This window comes from Phodopus roborovskii, unplaced genomic scaffold, assembly GCF_943737965.1.
Source record: "Phodopus roborovskii unplaced genomic scaffold, PHOROB, whole genome shotgun sequence".
NCBI classification, from domain to species: domain Eukaryota; kingdom Metazoa; phylum Chordata; class Mammalia; order Rodentia; family Cricetidae; genus Phodopus; species Phodopus roborovskii.
This window is the reverse complement of record NW_026125052.1, coordinates 4,156,583-4,181,415: the sequence shown is the minus strand read 5'-3', so window position 1 is coordinate 4,181,415 and position 24,833 is coordinate 4,156,583. Positions and strand designations below refer to the sequence as shown.

Here is a 24,833-nt window from a genome sequence, read left to right as displayed (position 1 = left end):
GGCCAGACATTTTTTTTTAAATTTTTATATGTATGGAGGTTTTCTTTGCATGTGTGTTTGTAAACCATGTGTTAACTGGGGTTATAGATGTTTGTCAGACACCATGTGAATGCTTGGATTCAAACTCAGGGCCTCTGCAAGAACAGTTGGTGCTCCTAACCTCTGAGCTGTCTTCTCCGGCCCCACAGTTAGACATTTCAAAGTTTTCAAAACTACTCACAACCAACAATGTGAACATGTGTACATTTTAATTGATTGTGATAAATTTCTATGTTTTAACTTCATATATAGTTGAACCTGTTTGGTCATGTGTAAAACCATAGGGATTAGCCAAGCATGGTGGCTCAAACCTGTAATGTTAGTAGTCCCAAAACTGAACCAGCCGGCCTGTTATCAACTGGAGGCCAGCCTGGGCTGTGGATTGAGTTCCAGGTAAGTCAGAGATATCTAGCAGGGTCCTATGTCAAAAAAAAAAAAAAAAAAAAAAAAAAAAAGCCCTTTGGATAACTGCATTAACTGCTTTATTATGAAGATTAAGTGGTATAATATTTCTAAAAGCATGAGCTTACACACTGGTATTTTTCTACATAGATTTAAGACAGTCACAGAATTTTACAACTAACCTGGAGGAGAGAAATTCTAAATGTTTTTGTTTTTTCCTCTAAAAAAGGGCTCTTGCTTTTAGCCCAAGCTAACCTATAACTCCTGATACTCCTGCCTAAACCTCTGAGTGCTGGGATTACAAACATAGTTGACTATGTCTAACTCTGAAGTAAATGTAGTCTGTGTATATAATGTACGTAGGGGTGTGTGTGTGAAGGTCAGAAGGCAGCTTTGTGGAGCAGCTCTCTCCCTGTATGTATACATGAGATGAGCTCTGGGGGTCCAGGTTAGAGGTCATCAAGGTGGCATGGTCTTTACCTGCTGAGCCATCTCACTAGCCCAGATGTTTGGCTCTTAAACATAGCAATAGACTGACATTTCATGGACACATCCAATTAAACTTAAAAAAGCAAATGCATTTTTAAAAAAAGATACATTTTTTTAATTCATGTGTACATTTGTGCATGCATGTCCAAATGTTCAAGGACGCTAGAGAGTGTAGGGTTTCCTTCAAAATGGAGCTATAGGCAATTGTAAGCCAACCAATGTGATTGCTGGGAACTACTGCAAGAGTAGTGCATGCTCTTAACTGCTGAACTATCTCTGCACCTTTTCCTCTCTTGTTGGACGGTAAGGACATCATTATATAGTCCTTTTGCAACTCCTGTCTCAAAGGATAAGAGCCAATTCAATATCTCAGCAAGAGATAACTCTTTTAAAAATCTACCGTTTATCAAGTTTTGCAATATGTATTAACTGCATATCAAAATAATGAAAACTATACAGTGTTATGAATCAGTGATACAGGTAAAATATATTTAAGCTTAAGAGAAACTAAATAGCAAACTAAGCAGACTGTACCTTTTCCTTTTTGAAACTCACAAGTAATTAACTAATAGTTAGCATACATATTTAGTTGAAAAGTAAAATTGTAAACTTGGTCGCTTTCTCTTGAGGAAATTTGGCAATCTAGGAATGATGACAAAATTTATCATGAACTTGGGACCATGAAAGACTTAAGGTCTATGTACTTTGGGGCACTAATAATCCACAGTTCATTTAGATCACCAAAATGACAAGTAAGAAAAATATTATTCAAATTAGGTTTGATAAGCCATAAAACCTCCCTGGAATTTTCATCAAGCTGGTATTGCCATGGTAGATAAAAGCCCATCTTACTGACTTCTTTTTTGTGTGCTGAAGTTTAAATCCAGGGCCTTGTGCATGGTAGGAAGTGCTCTCCACTGAGAGCATCCTCAGGCACAAATCTTACATGAGACCCATCATCCTTAACGAATGCCTGTCCTGTTTGCATTGACTATATATATAAAACTATATTCTGTAAAATATAGATAAGACTTGTTCTTATTCTTAGAAACATTTAAATTTTTAATCATTATTAAAAATAATTTTTAAAAGTCTGGACAGCTTTTGGTTTTTTTTTGTTTTGTTGTGACAGTGTCTTGGTCTCATATATCCCAGGCTGACCTCAAACTCATTATGAAACCAAGAATAACCTTGAAGTTCTGGTTCTCTTGTATCTGCCTCAGCTGGGACTGCAGGTAGCACAGCCACATCTGCCTGGGGCTCTGTGAACACTACCAATTGAGCTACATCTTCAGGGCGATGTGAAGAAGTGAGGAGGAGTAGCAGGAGAAGGAGGAGGAGGGAGCAGGAGGAGGAGGAAGAAAGAGAAATCAGACTGTGTACAGTGGCACACATCTGGAATTCAGAATTCTACATAGATACAAAGATGTAAGAGAATCACTGCAAGTTTAAGGCTGGCTTGGCGTACATAGCAAGACTTTGTCGCAAAACAACAAACAAAAGGGAGACAAGGTACAGTGCTTGGCTCACATGCATGCCAGGCTCTGGGTTCATCTCCAGAACTGCAGGGAAAAAAGGAGAGAGGGGGGAGGGAGGGAGGGAGGGAGAAGGGAGGGAGAGAGAGAGAAGTCAGATTTTTTTTTGAAAAGGAGAATGCATTCTTTGAAGTTCACCGGTATTAATGCTCACAATGGCTGAATATTCTACTGGTTACCAAAAACTAAATAGAAAAACAAGCAAGACGGGCTCTAGTTGGAACATTCACTTTATTGTTGATGGATTGAAACTGATTGGTGCTTAAGGTGCTGAACTGCTGGGGTGCTAGACGGGAACTTTCTTAGTATGTGTCAGGCCCTACTGGCTAATTCACATGCAGATTTCACTTTACGGCTGCCATTTGCACAAGTCACTGATGATAGCTTTAGGAGATGGGTTCCAGGCATCCGAGTAGAGCAGGAGATCCAGCTCCTTTGTCTGGTGTATTCATGTATAAAAAAGTTTGGAAAGCTGATCAAAGCATTTTATTGATCAAGCCTTAAAACCACTGAAACCATGTCTGTGCCAAGGTTCCTGCTTGACACATGTTCCTCAAAAGGTATTATTTCTTTTAATAGACATAAGGCTAAGAAAGGCATTTTGAGGGGAGGAAATATCACCTACACAGCTTACCAGCTCTTCAATGTGACAGAGAAAAGGCAAAGTCTTCATTAGGGAAATGGGTCTCCTTGTCACATACTCTGCCAAATATATTTGGCATGGATATAAGATGTGGATCTCTTGATAATTAGTTCATCTTTCAAGCCTTACTAGTAAGGATGAATAAGTGCCCAAGACATGAGCACCAGCTAGTCTAATTAGATGGATCAAAACCTACTTTCAATCTAAACTGAGTTGCTGTAGAGCAATACAGAGCTTACCCTTTCCAAAACACCTAGAGCTCTGTGCTGCATCTAGGTCTGATATCACTGGGAAGGCACAGTGCAGTGCAAGCAATGGACTGCAAATCCACAATGGCAAACACAGTGCTTACGCCATTATCAAGTGCTGTTTCTTGTTCATTAGCTTTAAATTCATAGGCTTTCCTTTTGTTTCTGAAACTTCTTTGGAAAACTGAGGCAGATGCGACAACAAAGTTCTAGTCAAAACACTTCAAATCAATAAAGTTCTTGCTGTCATTTGGTTGACATGGACCAACTACAGAAACTGGACATCCAAAATGTCCCTCCTCTCCTTTCAAACAGTCCCACAGTCCTACTACTCAAATGCACAGTCCCACGGGGGGGAAGAAAAAATGGTGACAGTCTACCCCACTATCCAAAAGTCTCAGAAGCTTAAGCCATTTAATATTTCAAATATAAACTGCTTCTTAAAAATTAAAGCATAGCTTCTGGTAAGTGACAATGAAGCAATTTCCCTCACAATTTGCACACAATACCTTCTATAGATAAGAATTTATACTTGCTGAATGTAAAAATCTAAAATAAGAAAACACTGTGTTAAACCTCAGTGTTTTTGTTCACATATTGTACATTTACCCTTCAAAAACAAAATTACACATGTACCCTTTAATCCTTCTATTCTGCAAGGTTAATAAAAATACAAAGCTTTAAAAATTTTAAATCTATCAGCATTTATAAATATAATTAAACAAATTAAATATTTTCTTTAGAAGACATTTATGTAAGTGATATTAACAAAACTTTCTTACTATTTATGATAATTTATCATTCAAATTAAGGAAAGACATGAGAATGGGAAAACGCTCCCATTAATATTGAAGAACGAGAGGCTGTTAGTGTGATGGGCGGGCCAAGTCCGGATGCCTCGCTCCCGAAACAGGACATGGAGTGCAGAAACAGGAGAAGTTCTTGGTTAATCGCTTAGAAAATTAGCCTTTTCCAGAACTTCCTCCCTGGAACTCCCGACCCGCTTGGACTTGTGATATTATCACACCATCTTCCCTAAAGGACCACACTGTGACTTGAGACAGACGACATTGTGCTGACTACAGTTCAAAATGGCATCCCAACTCAGCACACACACCGCTCCAGTGCCATCAGCACAGCACATTTTAGATGCTTCTTGAAGGCCAGGACTTTTCATTTGAAAGGAATCTGGGCAGCAAAAAAAAAAAAAAAAGGCCGCTAGATGTTTAAACAGTTTTTCAAGGTAAGTAATCTGAACTGAACAGCTGTAGTAAACACCAAACTCCCAATTTTCAATTTAACAAAAATCACAACAAAACAAAAAATACTTTTTTTTTCCTTAACAGAACTGAAAAAATCCCAACAGTGTGTCATGTGCAAGACTAGTCTGCCTCCAGCTACGGCTAGTGCACAATGTCACATTTGTCACCCATTCCTCCTCACTCTTTTAATTCTTCCTCCTTTGGAAAGTGCTCCTGCTTGCAGGCCACGTCCACCAGCAGATGAAGATCTAGAAAGAAAGGATTGTTTACTCACTCTCAGTCTCCCAGGAGACAGATTTCTACAGAAGTCTTCATACAAGGACAAGTTGTCTGTCTATAGATAATGTGTAAGTGGCTATAAATTACATTTCTTCACTAAAGTCCCAATTTTAGAACATTTTTCTCACTCTTTAAAGAACACTCATGGAATCAGGTACAAATCCAAGCAGATCAACAAAGTTTAAAATATTGCCTTTTATTGTACATTTAAAACGGATAGTCAGAAGTAGTGATACATGCCTGTAATCTCAGCGGAGTGTTGGGAACTTAGAGCCAGCCTTAGCTACTTACAGTTCATAGCTACTTAGCCCATGTAGCCTAGGCTACATTGGGATTCTGTCTCAAAACAAAGAAGCAAGCAAACAAATAAAAGGAAAAAATGTAAAAAGGAATTAAGATGAAATATACACATACAAACTAAACTTCATTTCCTTTATGTTGCAAGGACAGGAAGGTGAGTTGTTGACTAACACAACTGGACTCCTGCACATGTACACACACACACACACACACACACACACACACACACACACACACACACACACCCTGGAACTGTAAGGAAAAAGGCATATACCCTGACAGGGATCAAAAGGCAAAGTGATTTATCAGGAGTGGGAAGTAGTAAAAGTTGTCAGCTCAAATATGAGTTCAAGACTTTTTTTTTCCCCACAGTGATAACTGTAATACATTTATGAAACATAATGAACATTTTTCAAGTGGATAAATACATTATTATAAGTCATTCACTTAACCTAACAAGTAAGTTGATAATTGGGGGTGGGGATGGGGCAAGTAAACTATTACATGGTTAGTAAGGAAAGCCAGTGGTTTCCACCTTGTTATACACACTGGAATCATTTGGCAATCTTTAAAACACCAATGCCTGGGGCTCCCTCCTCAAGATATTTTCATTTAATTGATATGGAGTGCAACTTAGGCTTCAGAATTTTTGAAAGCTGACCAAAAGATGTAGGAGCAACAATTATCATTTTCTAAATACTTAGGCTCCACATCAGGACAAGAACAAGGCATATGGTAATGGAAAATAATAAAATAAGATTTTGAGATATGGTAGGAGGACACAGGCCTGTAATCTTACCACCTGAGGGGCAGAGGCAAGAGCCTGCCATGAGTTTGAGGCAAGGTTAGTCTATATGTGTATAGAAACTATTAAAGGAGGTATAGATCTCTCATGGAAAAACAGACTGAACAACAGCAACAAACCTTTCTTTAGTAACTGGGCTTCAAAATAAGATGATACTTGGAACTGGGCACAGTTACACACCTTTAATCCCAGCACCTAGGAGGCAGAGGCTGCGATCTCTGAGTCAAGGCCAGTCTGGTCTTTGTAGTGAGCTCCAAAACAGTCAGAGCTACACAGGGAAACCCTGTCTCAAAAAAGAAGGTGGTGGCAGTGGTGAGACAGCTTAGTGTACACAGGTGACTACAGTGTGGGTGAACTTTCATAAGCTTTATGCTAGATATGTGACAAACCAGACACAAAGGCCCCATGTTGCATGACTGCATTTACATGAAATATTCTGGTTAGGCAAATTCATAGAGGCCAAAGACAGATTAGTAGAGCAAGAGAAAATCAGAAATGTTAAAAACAAAACAAAAAACCTACCTAGTAAACAGCAGGTTCTCTCTGAGTGATGAAGATGCACAGGCATTGGATGGGAGTAGAGGTTGCACATCACTGTGACAACACCAAATGCCACTGAATTGCTTGCTTTTTAAAAATTATTTATTTATTTATTACTTTTTGTTTTGTTTTTCAAGACAGGGTTTCTCTGTATTGCTTTGGAGCCTGGAACTAGCTCTGTAGACCAGGCTGACCTCGAACTCTCAGAGATTCCCCTGCCTCTGCCTCCCAAGCACTGAAATTAAAGGGGTGTGCCACCAATGCCTGTCGAACTGTTTGCTTTAAACTATCTCATTTGTTATTTTTACCTTTAAAAGGCATTGTTCCTAGTAAGTGAAATGACTCTAGGCCAAAACACAAAACAAAAAGAGAGGGAAATAAATAACTCTAAAGTACAAAATTCCTACCTAAACTATCTCAGTTTTCAGTTACACAGAAATAAGATGTGCTTGCCTAGGTGTGCCTCAGTAAAATATTCTGTGTGTGTGTGTGTGTGTGTGTGTGTGTGTGTGTGTGTGTGTGTGTGTGGTATTGGTGTTTTAAAGGGTTATTGTTTTAATTATGTGTCTCTGTGTGGGCATATGCACATGGGTGTCTTCAGAGTCCAGAAGCCCAAGAAGGTTTTAGATCCCCTGGAGCTGGAGGTAGAGGTGGCTATGAGCTTCGAGACATAGGTGCTAGGATCAAACTTAGGTCCTCTGCAAACTCAGTCATGCTGTCAACTGCTGAAGCATCTCTCCAGGCCTCTTGCTTTATTTATGTAGCTCATGGTGGCCTCAAACTTACTAATTGCCAAGGATGATCTTATACTTCTGGCCCCCTGCGGTATTAGAGCTAAGTGTACATTATCACACCTGCCTTTTCTTTCCTTTCCTCTTTTTTCTTTTCTCATTTTTCCCTTAATAGAAGAGCAAAAACCTCTGGGTACCACACCCAGCACACAACACACATGATTCTTATTTTAACAGAATGGTATTGTTGTAGCTGGTGTCCTCAACTATTCAAACCTTACCTCTTATGACTAAATATTGCTCTTAAAGATAGAAAGTCAGGGCTGGGATGTGAGTCAAAGGTACAGTAATTACCTACTGGTATGTGCAATGCCCTGGGTTTAATCCTGATGACCTGAGTTCAATCCCTGGGACCCATGGGGGAAAAGGAGATCACTTCTTCAAGTTGTTCTCTGATATCCATACATACATATACTATGACACCTCCCACCACCACTGCACATACACGAGCACACGTGCACACACACACAAACTTAAAATGTAAATTTTAAGATATTCATAAACATAAAAATAAGCCATAACCAGATAAAAAGCAGACACAGAAAGTACAACGGCAGGTTAGTGAGGCAGTGGGTAAGGGTTTTGGTTTTGTTCACAAGCTTGACAAGTTCAGCCTCATCCTAGAACCCATGTGGTAGAAAGAGAACCAACTCCTCCACATAAACACTGTCACACTTGTAACCACACCCCATCTTGCACAAATGCATAAACATAAAAACCATTGTATAAAACAAAAATAGAATGGCAGTTGACCAGGCTGATAGCAAAAAATTTGTGAACATAGTTAGCAGACACAAACACACACACACACACATATGTTCATATATATATATATATATATCCCTAAGATATAATATATAATATATATAATATATATATATATCCCTAAGATATAATATATATATATATATACATACTTTAAAAGATAGAGAAAACATAGTTCTTTGATTTATTCACTCAACACTCAACAAACATGGTATGCTATAGTAATGTTCTAGAGATACTGCAAAGATAAAAATAGATCTTTCCTTAATTAGCTTTCTAGAAGTGAATAAGTAATAGAAAATGTCAAGTAGAGACAAGACAAGAGCCATTAAAGAAAACCAAATAATAAGAATGAATGAATGAATGAATGAATGAATGAATGAAAAGGGGCAAGTTACAATCAGGATTTTTTTTTTAAACTGAGCAGGAAACAGAATGAAATGAAAGAATATAGCATGTGACAATCCATACAAAGAACATTCCATTCAGAGAGAACAAGTATGAAGACAGAAATATGCTTGATGTGCCCAAAGGCTAGAGAAGAGGCGACTGTGTCTGAACTAGGTGAGGAAGGTGATAGAAGATGAAGTCACCACAGTTGCCAGATGCTAAACCATATTAAGGATTTTTTTAGGCTTTATTTAAAATGTGATGGAAAACCACTAGAGAAGTCTGAATAACAATAGGATTTAAAATCTTTTTTTTTTAGTACTGGGAATTCAGTGCAGGGCCTTGGGCATCCTAAGCAAGCACTCTACACAGAACTATACCCCTTGCCCTGGGTAATGTTTTTTGAGGGTCATTGATTGCTGTTGTAACTGTGAAGCGGGAAGATGAGTGAAGCAGCCATTAAAGTCACCTTGGTAAGATGGTGATGAGAAAGACCCAGTTCTGTATCGGATGCCACATTGAGTGGACAGGATTTGCTAATGGTTTTGATGTGTAAGTCTCTGCAGTCAGCAGAGACTTTCAGATTACTGTAAGACTAGAAAACTACATGGAACTTTTTATAGATATGTAAAATCAGAGAGAATAAAATGTGTTAAGCCTGGACAGGAGAGATGCCTCAGCAGTTAAGAGCACATAGGGCTTTTGGTGAGAGCCTGTGCCAACACTGGGTTGCTACCAACTGCCTGAACTCCAGTTCTAGGGGATCTAACATCCCTTTCTGGCCTCTGTGGGCACCTGCATTCATGCAGTATAAGAAACAGGTGCAGTGTAAAAAACACATGCAGGTACATACACACATACACACACACACACAAATAATAAATAAATCTAAAGGTATAGACCAGACATTAGGCTATGTAAGTCTGAAGTTTAGAGAAGATTCAAACTTCAGACACAATTTAGGAACCACGACTATAAAGATGATAAAGCAATGAAAATGGTTGACATCTCATCTGAATTAAGTACAGAAAGTGGCTAGTGGTTTTAGAAGCTAGACAATTATTTCATTAAGGTTGACACAATCTGTCCAAATGCCCATGAACAGTTCAAATACTGTGTTTGTCAATGGGACAGTTATCAGAAATCTGGAAAGGGAGGTTTCAACCAAGTAGAAGTACAAAAACTACCCCAACTTCTCCTGCCTCTAGGGAAGCTAGGACTACAAGCTTGCGCCACACCTGGCTGAAGGGAGTTTTTCTGACATATGACCTGCAATGGCATGTTTGCTGATTTAATATAAAGGATAAAATGTGATCACAAACAGTAGGTACCAGAGGTCCTATGAGGGAGGGAGTCATTGTGAGCTAGCAGCTTGATGGTTGTTCAAATTAGGGAGGATGGGGCTTCAAGGTTAACAGAAAAAAAAAGGCCTACCTAAGCACTTCTGTCTAAGGGTTCTAGGAATTGGGCCTGAAGGAAGAGGAAAGACCAGAGAAGACCAGATGATAGTGCAAGGAGAATGTGACAGGGAGAAAGGGTATAAAGACGAGTGACAAATAAGATGACAAATAAAAGGGGCTTAAGGCCTTTAAGAAAGAGAGATGGAAGCCACGCATAGCAACCAATTCCAACAATCAGGCGATCAGGTGGTGGAAATAGGAGGATCAAGAATTTAAGTTGGCAGGGTGGTGGCGGCCCATGTCTTTAATTCCAGCACTCGGGAGGCAGAGGCAGGTGGATCTCTGTGAGTTCAAGACCAGTCTGGTCTATAAGAGCTAGTTCCAGGACAGCCTCCAAAACCACAGAGAACCCTGTCTCGAAAAACCAAAAAAAAAAAAAAGATGACTCAGTGGTTAAGAGCACTAGCTGCTCTTCCAGAGGACCTGGGTTCAATTCCCAGCACTCACATGGCAGTTCACAACTATCTAACTCCAGTCCTAGGGTTCCCAACACACTTACACAGACACACATGCAGATAAAACATCAATGTGCATTAAATAAATAAATAGGGGCCAGGTGGTGGTGCATACCTTTAATCCTTTAATCCCAGCACTTGGGAGGCAGAGGCAGGGGATCTCTGAGAGTTCGAGGCCAGCCTGGCCTACAAAGTTCGTTCCAGGACAGCCAGAGCTGTTACACAGAAAAACCTTGTTTCAAAAAAAAAAAAAAAAAAAAAAAAAAAAGGGCTGGAGAGATGGCTCAGGGGTTCAGAGCACTGGCTGCTCTTCCAGAGGATCTGGGTTCAATTCCCAGCACCCACATGGCAACTCACAACTGTCTGTAACTCCAGTTTCAGGGGATCTGATATCTTCATACTAATGCACATATAATAAAGTTATTCTTTAAAAAAAAAAAAAAGAGTTTAAGGCAGGGGCTGGCAAGATGGTCAGACCATGGATTGCTATTCTAGGACTGGAATTCAACTTGTAGCACCCACAATGGACAGATCACAACTGTCTGTAATCACAGTTCCCAGGTTATCCTATGCCTCGAGCTCAGCATGCATCTGCATTGGTGTACACATCCCTCTGCACAAACAGATACATACGGTTTTAAGTATTTTTAATTAAGAAAGAGTTTAAGATAATCTTTAGCTACAGAGGGAGGTAGAGGCCAATTTGTGTTGCATGAAACCCTGCCTCCTCAAGACTGAAATAAGTAAATAAACACATTCATACAAGTAAGAAGTCAGGTGTAATGGTACATGGCTTTAATCCCAATACTGAGGAGACAGAGGCAGAAGGATCTCTGTGACCTATATAGTGAGTTCCAGCATAGCCAGGGCCACACAGAGAGACCCTTTCTCAAAAATAAAACAAAACCAAAAATTAATAGCAGAGAGGGTTGTCATCCTACTTCAAATTCTTTGCAATATTTCAAACATAATCCCTTTCTATCTCTCCCAATTTGCATAAAGTAAGCTATGTGTTCAAATTCCTAGAATGAAAGCCTGGGAGAGACATCAAAGACAGGAACGCCAGCTCTGCATCTGATACAGCGTGGACTAGACAGACAGCTCTGGAAGGCAAGGCAGGGATGAGTCTGAAATGAAGCAAACACATGTGAAGAAGCCACTATAAGATATTGAAATTCTCAGGTTGGAGAGCACTGGCTGGTCTTCAAGAGGTCTTGATTTCAACTCCCAGCAACCACATGGTGGCTCACAACCATTTATAATGGGATCTGATGCTGTCTTCTGGCATGCAGGTATACATGCAGACAGAGCACTCAGACCAAAAATTCTCAGAAATCTTGAAAATGCATTTTTAGTAAAGGATGAGTCAATAATATCTAAGCCATAAAACTTAGTTTAATATCTGAGACTTAAATTATTGGCTTCATTTGGGGGATTTTTAAATGCTGGGAATTGAACATGGGGCTTCACACTTTACCTCCAGCCATTATTATTATTATCATCATCATCATCATCATCATCATTATTATTATTATTTTGAGACAAAACATCATAAAGTTATCAAGCAGACCCTGGATTTTTTCATTGCACAAGCAGACTTGAATTTTTGTTCCTTCTGTCTTAGCCTGATAAATGGCTGGGATTGCAGGACTATGCCACCAAGCTTATAAATATTGGGGTTTTAAAAGATATTTTGTATATGTGTATGTATATGTGTCTGGGTGGGTGCACGTAATGTGGGTATGGGAGCCCTTGGAGATCAGAGGGCATCAGGCTCCCTAGAGCTGGAGTTACTGGTGGTTGTGACCTGACCTGTGTGGGTGCTGGGAACTGAATTCAGATTCTCTAGGAGAGCAGGAAGTGCTCTTAACCCTTGAGCCATCTTTCTAGTCCCTCTTTCTGTATTTAAAATACTTTCCTGTTCAATTTAAAATTATATAGAAAAATAAAAGCCAGCAAGATGACTCAAGTGTGGATGGAGAAACATGTGTGTCTTCCTAAAGTAGTTCTCTGACTTTCACATACATGCCATGGCATGCACACCTACACACGTATAAGTGAAAAAAATTCAAGTATATAATAAAAATATGAATGGTAAAATTTCCCATAATCAAATACATGCATTTTTGCACGTGCACACACGCACTAAAACTGAGAAGCTAAAGATACCTTTATATCCTTCATTCTATCTTCTCAGAGCTAACAGCACATGTATCAGTTTTATCTCATATACTGCCAGACTTTTCTATAATAATATTTTTTGTTTGTTTTTTCCAGACGGGGGTTTCTCTGTATGACAGTCCTAGCTCATTTTAGAGACCAGGCTGGCCTCAAACTCACAGAGATTCTCCTGTCTCTGCCTCCCAAGTATCACCACTTCCCCGTTGACTTCTCCATAATTATACGACATACATTTATCTTTCTTTCGTCCCTAGAAAGGGAACATTGTACAGCAACTTGCCCAGTCACGTAGCATACTATGAACACTTAATGCTTAATTATCTTTTCAGTTACAGCATAGCAGGCATTGTTTGTTTGTTTGCTTGTTTCTTTTCCTAAAAGATTTATTTATTTATGTATGAGTGCTTGCTCTGCATGTACACCTGTGTGCCAGAAAGAGGGCACCAGATCCCATTACAGGCAGTTATGAGCCATCATGTGGTTGCTGGGAATTGAATTCAGGACTTCGGAAGAGCAGCCAGTGCTCTTAACTGCTGTTTCTTAAATGATTCTGCAGTATTTCATTATATTAACGTATGTCAACTTACCTAGCTCTTTAGTTGGGTATTTCTGTTTGTCTACATTTTTTTTTTTTTTTTTTTTTTTTTTTTTTTTTGCTATTATTGATAATGCTACAGTGGGCTTCTTTTGAGTAATCTTTATAATAACGTATTTCCATTAGGCGTACAATTCTTGAGTCCAAGTGCATGAACACTTTAGTTGTTTACAACTGAATAATCCCAAATTGTCTGTTAAACAGCTAGAAAGGGGCTGGAAAGATGGCTCAGTGGTAAAGGGCACTGACTGCTCTTCCAGGGAACAGAGTTCAATTCTCATGGTGGCTGTTACTCCAGTTCCATGGGAATCTGATGACCTCTTCTGGCCTATGTGGGCACTGCACATACACAGTGTATGGCTAGCCAGTTAAGCAAAACACCTTATACACATAAATAAAAATAAAAAAATATATAGCTCCAGGAGCTGTAGTGGTTCATATCTGTAATCTCAAAACTTGGGAGGCCAAGGAAGAAGAAATATCACAAGTTTAAGGCTAGTCTGGGCTACACAGTGAGACCCTATCTTTAAAAAATTGTAGAAATTTGTATACAAATTTATGTTCCAGTTACAGCACATACAAGGTTCCTTTCCCTTTATCTTTATGAAGTTTGAGATTATTACCAATTAAAGTTTTGCTGATTAGATAGATTGGCACAAGAAAGTTGGTTTGATTTAATTTGTATTTCTCTGATGAACAGAGAGGTCTTTCCCTCCCTGCTCCAGGGTTATGAACTGAACCCAGGACCTTGGACTTTGACACCTGTCTACCACTGAAATATAACCCCAGCTCTGAACATTTTTCTATACATTGAATAATTTATATATTTCTTCTTGTGAAGTACATGCAATTTTGTTTTAAGTCAGAGTCTCACATAATCCAGTCTGGCCTTAACTCGTTGTGTAGCTGAGGATGACCTTGAACTTCTGATTCTTCTGTCTCCTGAGTGCTAGGGTTATAGGTATGTGCCACAATGCCCAGTTTATTGGTGTTGAGGATTGACCCCAGGGCTTCATGCATGCTGTACAACTGAGCTACAAATGACAGCCCCACTAAGTTAACCTTATTTTTTATTATGTTGTATTTTCTTGATTAGTTTTAGGAGCTTTCATGTATTGTGAATATAATGATTTATAGTTTTATATTTAAATATTTTCTCTTAGGCAGCATGACAGAGATTTCTATTTGTCTCCTAATGTTGATTCTTTCCCTTTTATCCCATGTTGTCATTTTTATTTGTTTATCCACTTTATTTTTTGGACATATAGTCTATCTAGGCTGGCCTTGAACTCACTATGTAGCCAAGGCTAGTCTTGAACTTTTGATCCTTCTACTTCTACCTCCTAGGATTATAGGCATGAGCCAGCATGTCTGGTTTCTGTGTTATTATTTTAAATAGGTAAACTATTCACAAGTGTATTTTTAAACTTCACTGAAGCTATGGAACTTGGTCCTCCATAACTAAATTCTAATGATGAAGGACTATTTATAGCAGCCTGCGACACAGCAGAGAGAAAAGATATCTCTGGGGTGTGTGTGTGTGTGTGTGTGTGTGTGTGTGTGTGTGTGTGTGTGTGTGTGTGTCTACATATATATGCATATGTGTAGAGTTCAGGTCATCACCTGATGTTTTCCTTTATTATCTCCCATCTCATTTTTGGAATAGGGTCTCTCACTGAACCTGGAGCTCCAAGCATCCTCCTGGCTTTGTCTCTCCAGCACTAGATGACAAGGTTTTTAATGGGTACCAGGTCTCTGAACACAGGTCCTCATGCTTCAGTAGCAAACACTTCATCAACTGCCATCTCCCCTGTCCCCCAGTCCTTTGGTTATGCCACACATGAGGGTTAGTACAAAGACATCACTGTCACATCAGCCCTGGGAAGCTTACACCCAGGCTGATCAGGAGGGAAAAGTTGTTAGACTCCTACTTTTGTTTGTCTGTTTTGGAGTGTTGAGGATTAATGCCAGAGTCGCACATGTTAGCCAAGGACTCTAGCACTGAGCTAGGACTCAAGCCTTTGGTTCTGTTTATTGTGCTATGGTCCTTATTATTTATATGACTGTTGTAGTCTAACTTACATATGAATGTGGGATTTGGAACCTAGAAGTGGGGGTACTGATACAATCCAAGTTAAAATAGTTCACTGATAGAACATAGGCATAGAATGTGCATACTTGAATGTAGTATCGGTACCCAAAACAAAACTACACAAATGGCAGCACTAGCTACTATAAAGGACATTAGTATACAGCAGGCTAGACTGTTGCTACTTTGCTGCTGATTAGTTTTTGTCAACTTGACACTATCAAGAGTGATCTGGGAAGAGGAACTTCAATTGAGAAAATGCCTTCACCAGATTGCTTGAATGTAAGTCTGCAGGGACTTTTTAAATTAATGATTGAGGTGAGGAGGCCCAGATCACTGTAAGTGGTGCCACCCCTGGGCAGATGGTTTTGTGTGGTATAAGAAAACAGGCTAAGCAAGGAGGGCAAGCCAGTAAGCATCATTCCTGTATGGCCTCCTCTTGGGTTCCTACTTCCTTTCACGATGAACTACAGCTGTCAGATGAAATCAACTCTTTCCTCCCCAAGCTGGTGCATGGCCATGGTGCTTATCACAGCAGTGGAAAATCTAACCACACAAAAACATCCGATAAAAGCCACTACCTGTAATGCCCCAGGAAGTAAATCACAGAACAGATGAGCACACAACCACAGAGGAAAGGGCTAGCAAAATTTACATTGTGTTGACTTATTTCTTGCACTTAGAAAATTCCTAAAAGAGGAGATGAGAACAGGATAAAGGCATTCACTATTCAAGTAGAAACAGGAAATACTTCTTTTTCTTATTATGACAGGATCTCATTTAACCCAAGCTGGGTTTTATATAGGTGAACTCCTGATCCTGTCTCCACCCACTTCTGGAGGGTTAGAATTATAAACCACAACACCATTCCTGGTTTATACAGTGCTGGGGATCAAATCTGCTGTACCCCACTTCTAGATTCCAAATCCCATATTGGTATGTAAATTAGACTACAATAATCACATAAATAATGACCATAGCATACATGCTAGGTAAGCATTCTAACAACCAGCTAATGCCTGGAAGGGAGTATTTCTTTGCCTGTGGTTGACAAACTACTGTTTAGGGTTCAGTTATTTGGGTCATGTGTCCAACTGCTCAGCATTCCAATGAAGTACTAGTAGAAAGTGATTTCACAAAGGGTCAGAGGCTAAAGATGGCTTGACAGTGAAGAGTGCATATTGCTCTTGCAAAGGACCCATGTCAGCACCCACATAAAGCAGCTGATACCCACCTATTAACTCTAGTTTGAGGGAATCCAATGCCCTCTTCCGGCCTCCACAGGCACTGCATTCAAATGTACAAACTCACAAAGACATCCAACTATGTACACAATTTAAAATAAGGTCTTGAGCTGGAGAGATGGCTCAATGGTTAAAAGCACTAGCTGCTCTTCCAGAAGACCAGAGTTCAATTCCTAGCATTCACTAATGGCTCACAGCCATCTGCAACTCTAGTTCCGGGGACATTGGACACCCTCTTATGGTCTCTGTAAGCATCAGGCATGAAAGTGGTACACAGATGTACATGCAGGCAAAGTTGCCAAACATAGAAAGTGAAACTTAAATTTTATATCAAGCACTTACTTTAATAATCTCTTTATGCATAAAAAACTCCATAAATATTCACTATAAAGTTTTAAAAATCAAAAAAATTCTTTATAGAGAAATGATCCAATCAAGTCCAACTAAGTCCAATATAACACACTCTTTCACAGGACCTAAATATAGGTTGTCAATAGGCTGAAGGGAGAAAATGAACGAAGCAGACAGAAGACACTGTTCAGGATTAAAATGCTCTAAATGAGAACTCTGGTTGCTTTAACTCTCAACTGTAATGACCAAAAGTCAGAAAGCAGGTATTTTTTTTTTTTTTTTTAAGATTAGGAAACCAACTACTGTGTACAAATGCACACATACCAGTTATAAAAATGATTAAAATGCCACAGGGTTAGTAAGCCTGTTCTCCAAAGTATGTGACCACTCAGACCCTACAGTAATCTGCAAGCATTTTAGAACTATTTTAGTGGAAGGTAGGCAACAAAAGCTAGATTGAGTGTCCATTAACTGAAAAATGGATTAAGAAAGTGTGGTTTATGGTTATAATAGAACTTCTTCTGTCATAGGAAAGAACAAAGTTAGGATATAGGTGGCAGTGTGCAAACTTGGTGTGCATAATGCTACAGTAGGATGTTTGATCTTGACCTTGGTTGTCTTATTCTAAATAACAACAGACCTGGTCTGAGGTGTGGTTATTCCTGACCCTCAAGGCCAGGTAACAAGAAGTTGAATCTAAGGTGTGGTTACTGAATCCTTGGAGAAAAGAAGAAAAGTCTGTTACATATACATGATACCATGTCCCCTTTTTGATTAAGGTATGTAAGAGTGGTGAAAAATGGCGTTTTGGTATTGACTGATCTGCCCTCCTGACATCTATTCTGTGTCCCCCTCTTTTCATTAAACCTTTTTAGCTAGCCTTTCTCAATCCATACTCCCCCTCTCAGGTACGAACTGTGGGCTGGTCGGCTGGCTCTGACTGCAGCCCTGCAAACACAGTCCCCCACAATGATGGAGCTTAGAAGAGAACCTGCTACTACTAGTTTACTAAACTAGCATAACTCCTAACTGCATTCTAAATATATCGTTATATTCACAAGGAAGTGTAGCTCCCAACCCTTACAAAAAAAAAAAAAAAAAAAAAAGCTCTCCCCCCCCCCCAAAAGCTTCCTTTGGAAGAGAACATTACAGAAGACCACGAGTGGTCAAAATGCAGAGAGCAACTGATTGTAGGGTAGCCAAGCCCCAGTGGATGCATCTATAAGACATTTCCTGTAACTAGGGCTCAGGAATACCTCAAAAGAAGAAGAAAGATTTTAAAAAGCAGAGGGTTAGGAGGTAGTAGAGCCTTGAATCCCATCACTTGAGAGGCAGAGGCAGGTGGATCTCTGATTTTTGAGGCCACCATGATCTACAGAGTGAGTTGCAGGACAGCTAGAGCTACACATAGAAACACTGTCAAACAGGGGGGCGGGCAGAGAACTAGGAAATTCCATGCAAGACTGTGTCTTCTAGAAATAATAGGGCAGCTTCACCTAGTACACCTCAATAATATGGCTGCTTAAACAAGACCTGAATGAGAGCACAATAGTCATGGATGGGAAAATCTCACAGGGCCTAACCATAGCTTAGACAAAGAACTATAGGCAAATAGGAGATGTTTAGAGCAGGAGAAGTAATCTTCCCTCAGAGATGAGTCCCTTATCCAATACCAAGTGGCTAGTCCTGAAACTAGGTACATGCTATGAAAAGACTCAGCAGGTTGTAGTTATATATTTATACACACACACACACACACACACACACACACACACACACACACACGTACATATGTGGTGTGTGTGTGTGTTTGTGTGTTTGTAACAATAACAGTTTTAAAAAAGGAGGCCAGGAACTTGAAAGGGATGGAGGGAAGAGGCCATAGGAGTTGGAAAAAAAAGAAAAAAGAAAGGGAATGGAGGGACATGATGTAATTATATTTTAATAAAAATAACACAACATGTTTAAGGATTAACTCTTTGCATATGAGGCACAGTATTGAGACTTGCATGTAAATGTCCTTATGTAATCCATTATGTAATTAAAAACCCAACAAAGTTGAACCTATAATCCTAGTACTGGGAGGCAGAGGCAGGAAGACTCAAGCCAGCTTGGTCTACATAGTAAGTTCCAGGCCAACCAGGGATACATAGCAAGATGCTGTCTGGACACACAGGTAAGTGTGGAAGGAATATGCACATCTAACCTCAAATCTATGATTTGACAGGTATTTCATTGTTTGTGTAGAATAACTAGATTGTTTAGAAAAACAGAATCTTTAATTCCTTCTGAAGGACATACAAAAGTAAGGACCTTGCGCAGGAAAGCCAGATACGGTAGTTTCCTAATCTTTAAAAGAAAAGAAAAAAAAAAAAAAATGCAGTGCTTCCATCCACTTTGCTCTCCAGCATCTAAATAGTCACTTCAAAATAAGTTCTTGTCCTTTTTGCTTCAATGAAGCTTTCTAGGCTAAAGCCATTGCTTTACCTGTCTGTCTTCAAGTATGAGAAATTTCAGTCTTGATGGGAAATATCCTCAACTAAACATGAGCATGCAAGCTCACTCATAAGATAGCCCTCGGCCAATCTGAATACCATCTTGGTTTGCTTTCAGTGTTTTTGACAGAGGGTCTCATTTGTGATCCAGACTGGCCTCAAACTCACAATGCTTCTACCTCCCAAGTGCAGGGATGATGGTGCGTACCACCATAACAGACCTAAGCACTACTATCTTCATCATGTTTCAGAGAACTTCTCAAAGGAGTTCTTAAATTAGCATTTGATTAATTTTGCCCACATTGCAGGCATCTGACATGCATTTGAGTTTGTGTGTGTGCTGGGGTTTTAATGTAGGCAACTGTTCTATCAATAAGTTATATCGCTAACTCTGCATTTTGTGTGTTGCAACTGGGTTTTACTCTTCAGCACAGGTTGGCCTTGATCTATAATAGCATCAGTCTTCCTGTGTTAACCTCCCAATTGCTGATACTACAGGAGTGAGCCACCATATCTGGCTAATTTGAAAATATTCCATTAGCCACTGCAAGCAGGATGTAGTAGCACATCTCCAAAATCTCAACACTCAGGAGGCAGGAGGATTATGAATTCAAAACCATCCTGGGCTACACAGTGAGTCCCATGTCAGCTGACAATACATAGCAAAAAGGAAAGAAAAGGAAAAAATGTTCACTGCAGAGTACAATGACTTGGTTTAGATGTTAGAAAACGTTTTTAGATTAAAAAAATACAATTGTACTCAATTCACTTCCAGAAGTGAATCAAAGCTGGGTATAGTAGTATATGTCTATATATTAATAAGGCTGAAATGAAAGAGTCACTGCTCCAGTTTGAGGGCAGCTTGGGATGACCCCATCTCAAAAGAAGGAATCACCTGCAAGTGCCCCAGTGTCCAATATATGACTACAGTCCTATAAACTACACATATAGAAACAATGCCACTTATACAGATTCATTCTTTATATTTATAATGTACTTAAGGTAATATCTTCAATGTCATCAAATATTCTTGTTTCACAATTTAAATACATACCTTGTTTGTTGATTAAATAAACTTTAGCATCTGAAGATAAATATTAAGTTACCCTTCATTTTATCTGTTCTAAATTAATCTAAAATTCTTTACTTTTCTTTAATATGTACAATATTTTGAAAGCTCATATTCTTTCATTTATTTCTTTTGAATATGTAAAGGTGTGAGAGTGAATGCATGTACATGCACACAGAGCCAAGATGCCTTCAGGTGTCCCTTCTTATCCCTGTCCACCTCATTCCCTTGAAATAGGGTCTTACTGAGCCTGGAACCAGCCTAGTGGCCAGTAAGCCCCAGCATTCAGCACTAGGGTTATAAGACCATACAGACATGCTGGCTTTTTAAGATGTGAGGAATGGAGAGTTGAACTCAGGTCCTCATACTTGAGCAGTAAGTGTTTTTATTGGCTGACCCATCTCCCCAGTTCCCCCAAACCTCAAATTCTTATATGCACTATCAGGAAAACAACTATTATGTACATTACAAAGGTACCTAAGAAAACCAGTTTAAACTACAGTTATATAAAACAGAAACATGAGAGATATAATCATTACAAACAATGAAGATCCATACATATTACCACTCACATATGAATTATACACTGAAGTTCCATTTCTAGCATTTTAGAGCTATACATTCTAGACCTTGCACTATTTCACCTTACCAGGGGACTTTCCTCGTGAGTTGCTTCTCCGCTCTCTGTATCTGGCTGGAGTGGATAAGCCTGTGTCTTTACTAGGCTTGCTAGTAGGCCCCATTTCTGAAATAAGGAATCCCATTTGTTCTGAAGGCAAGATATTCTCCTGTGGATTGGTCTGGCATTTTATACTACTATCCACCTAAAATATGAAACACACTTATTATTCTGATATTTACCCCAAGTATCTACTAAAATAATACATATTATCAGGGTTCTAAACAGGAACAGGATTCCACAAACATGTTTCCTGCTTATGAAGGGTATTTATTACCCTTGATTGTGTTGACTTATCTACATACTCAATACTAAAATGTACATTTTCCACACATGATGCTTTTTATGACTTACACCAGTAAGATATTTTAAAGATGATTGGTGAGAACCTCTATCCTTTCACATTAGTGTGTGTTCAAGTTGACACCCCTTCTTGGTGGTGACCCTGGGATGGTCACAAATAGACAGGGTCCTATTGGATAGTGTAAATGGGGAATGGACACTATTTTACTAATTTTATATTCTGTATTAAAGATGGTATCAAAATTTTATGTGCTTCATTCTCTATAAAATTGTTATCCATCCTGTTTATTGATGAGTTCCTTTGGTTCCAAAATTTTCTTTGGAATGTTAAAACCCTTTGTCAAAATAACTAACTTCTGAGATGCTGTTCTTTATATGTTTATTTAGACTATAACTATATCAATTTAAGATATGTAATCCAGTAAGTAGTACACATATAACTATGAATATAATAAATACTTTTATTTCTACAGACATATTTAAAATAAAATGAGACTATCTTTACTGAAATTATATAATCTTAATACATATTTTAATAGTCTCAAAAAAGAATGAACTGATAGAAATCTAAAAACAATTAGGATGGGGGTATAACAATACTTGCTCAGGTACTAAAATTATATCAGCTGGTTATATCTATCAGTATATCCAAATACAATAGCTTAACCAGAATGGGCAAGGCCCTATATTCATCCCCAGTTAATACTACCACTACCATCAAAAAGGGGATGGGGTGGGAGAAAAATGAAAATCTTTACACTTGAATATTATCTACATTTAGATATTTTAAAAATAACTACATACAACAAGACCTACCTAAATAAACCAATAAAATGAATCAGGTATAATGATGACACATGCCTATTGTCCCAGCACCTGAGAGAAGATCAGAGGTCCAACTCATTCTTGGCTAAAATGTGAATTCCTGGCCAGCATGGACTACAGACTGCACACCTTCCCGACTGCATAGAGTAAGTACACGTTTTTCTCGCCTTCTTGAGACTGACTGTCACACTGCCACCCAGGCTGGCTTGGGGCTTGTGGCACTCCTCCCATCTCAGCATCCCAAGAGCTGGGTTACTTTGGATGCTCTTTTCATTAACTAGTTTTTGTTTAATTGATTGGGAATACAAGATTAATAAGAAATCTGAACCCAGTAAAATCAATAGAGTTTTGTGGTGTTGTTTAACAAAGTAAGAAATCAGCTGGGGGGGTGGTGGCACACGCCTTTGATCCCAGCACTTGGGAGGCAGAGGCAGGCCTGGTCTTCAGAGCTAGTTCCAGGACAGCCTCCAAAACCACAGAGAAACACTGTCTCGAAGAACAAAACCAAAAAGAAGAAGGAAAAAAAGTAAGAAATCTGGGCTGGAGAGAGGGCTCTATAGTTAAGAGCACTGGCTGCTCTTGCAGAGGACACAGGTCTAATTTCCAGTGCCCACACGTGATTCATAACCATCCACAATCACAGATCCAGAGGATCTGATACCTTCCCCTGACTTCTAAAGATATCAATCAAACACATATACAGACACGCTCACACATAAGATAAAATGAATAAATAGTTTTTAAAAAGAAAGAAAGGACCTGCAACTTTACCCTTGGTTGCATCTACAGATAGCTAAGGAAGTTATCATAAATGTCAAATAGTCTAGGTCACCACCTAAACTACTCTTCTAGGTGGTGAAGTTATACCAGCTGGACATATCTTTCAGTCTATGCAAATTAAGGTAAGGGACAAAACTCAAGGAATACCCAAAATGGAGATATATTTTTCTTTATTAATTTTAATTGTTTTTTGGGATGAGGTCTATCTATATAGCCCAGGCTGGCCTTGAACTCACGCTCATTGTGTCTTCAAATGCCCAGCAACCTTTCTGCTTCCACCTGTTAAGTTCTGGGATATAGGCAAGTGCCACCAGGCTACAGATAGTATTTAGACTCTAATCAATCAATCTGATTGCCTCTCTAGAGGTTCCTTTCAGAGTATACCACAGTTGGAGGATGACTAGGGTTAAAGTAACTTCCTAACTTCCTCTTTTCTTTTCTATTTCTTTATTGCTTAACCATTATGACATGATCCCTTTGGAAACCACAGTGAACTGACACTAAATGCAAATAACATCTAGACAAGCTCTTGACTAACATTTTTTAGCAAGAAACACTGTACTGTGAGCTTAGTTAGTGCTCTTGCCTGTACTCTTACCTGTTGTGTGCTGAACGGTAGCCCTTCCTGCACAAACACTACTGAAGATGGAGATGGATTATGATTTAGCTGCTCCTTCAGTTTGACATGAGTTTGCTGGATGGTTGCAGATTCCTGCATTGTGCTATTTTCCAAAGGTTGAGCTGTGTGGATGGTATAGATGTACTCAGGTGACTGTGGTAGAGAGCAGGTAATTGCTTGTTCTGTTCCAACTACAAAAGACGTGATATCTGAGCCTACAGGAGTGAGCGGCTCCAGCTGGCTAGCCTGACTGGTGGAGGATGGGTTGCTGCTGTTTGAGTTAGGTAAGATGTGTTGGCCTCTGTTAGACTGAGATGATGGACACTGATTCTCGACAGGCTCCACCTTTACCATCTCCAATTTAGGGGAGGAATGCAACTCATCTACTATCTGAAAGACAGCCTCTAGATTTACTTCTGTCTTTTTATTTTCATCAGTAGCACTGCAAGGCCAATTAGAAGGCAGAAATTCAACTGGATAGGAAGATTGCATTGGAGGATTCTGGGAAAAGAGAAAACAGTACTGTTTGGATAGAAAATCAAGTATAAAATTAAGGAGGAAAGTAGTAACATTTAAGTTCGTGAATGCTAAATACAGTAAACTTGAGCTCATTACAAAACTCTGGAAGAGGGGCTAGGAATGTAGCTCAATGGTAGAGCACTGCCCAGCATACTCAGGCCTACATTCAGTTTACCAACACCAGAACAGAAACAAAGAAAACCTGGAGGTAATTTGCTTTTCAGCAGTGGTAGCTTCAAATGTTCTATTAAGAACGTTTGCTTAGTATATATCATACACCAACCATGTAAGTTTAGTACTAGAATAAACTGCTAATTCTCAGGATAAAAAATATGGAAAGGCTACAGTACCCAAATACCTATTTGCTGACAAAATGTCTATATATTACAATCCTCCATGAAGGCTGACAAAATGTTACTTTATTTACCATACACTAATTTAAGGAGTAAGGAGATTTTAAATATAGAATGAGTCCATCAATCCATCTATACATCTGTGTGTGTGGGGGGGAGAGGCACTAATAATGAGTTCCAAAACACCTGGAGGGAAATGGGTGGAAGGTCAAATGCCCTCTGGTTCCTGAGATCACTTTAATAATAAAGCAATAGACTAGGAGAGTTGTTGCTTTTAGATTTATATCTTTAATATATATATTTTCTTAGCAGAGTGTGATGTAACACA

The 24,833-nt window shown here is 39.1% G+C and overlaps 1 protein-coding gene across 1 annotated transcript in view; it reads right to left on the bottom strand.

The window, feature by feature from the left end:
- Positions 1 to 4,553: 4,553 nt before the first annotated feature.
- Hsf5 (heat shock transcription factor 5) overlaps positions 4,554 to 24,833 on the bottom strand; it is a 40,500-nt gene continuing 20,220 nt past the window's right edge. The window contains exons 4-6 of the mRNA XM_051190169.1: positions 23,613 to 24,134; positions 21,077 to 21,251; positions 4,554 to 4,866 (exon numbers count right to left, since the gene is read on the bottom strand). Of these exons, the coding sequence (XP_051046126.1) occupies positions 4,796 to 4,866; positions 21,077 to 21,251; positions 23,613 to 24,134 (768 nt within the window). The 3' untranslated portion in view covers positions 4,554 to 4,795. The remainder of the gene's footprint in view (positions 4,867 to 21,076; positions 21,252 to 23,612; positions 24,135 to 24,833) is intronic.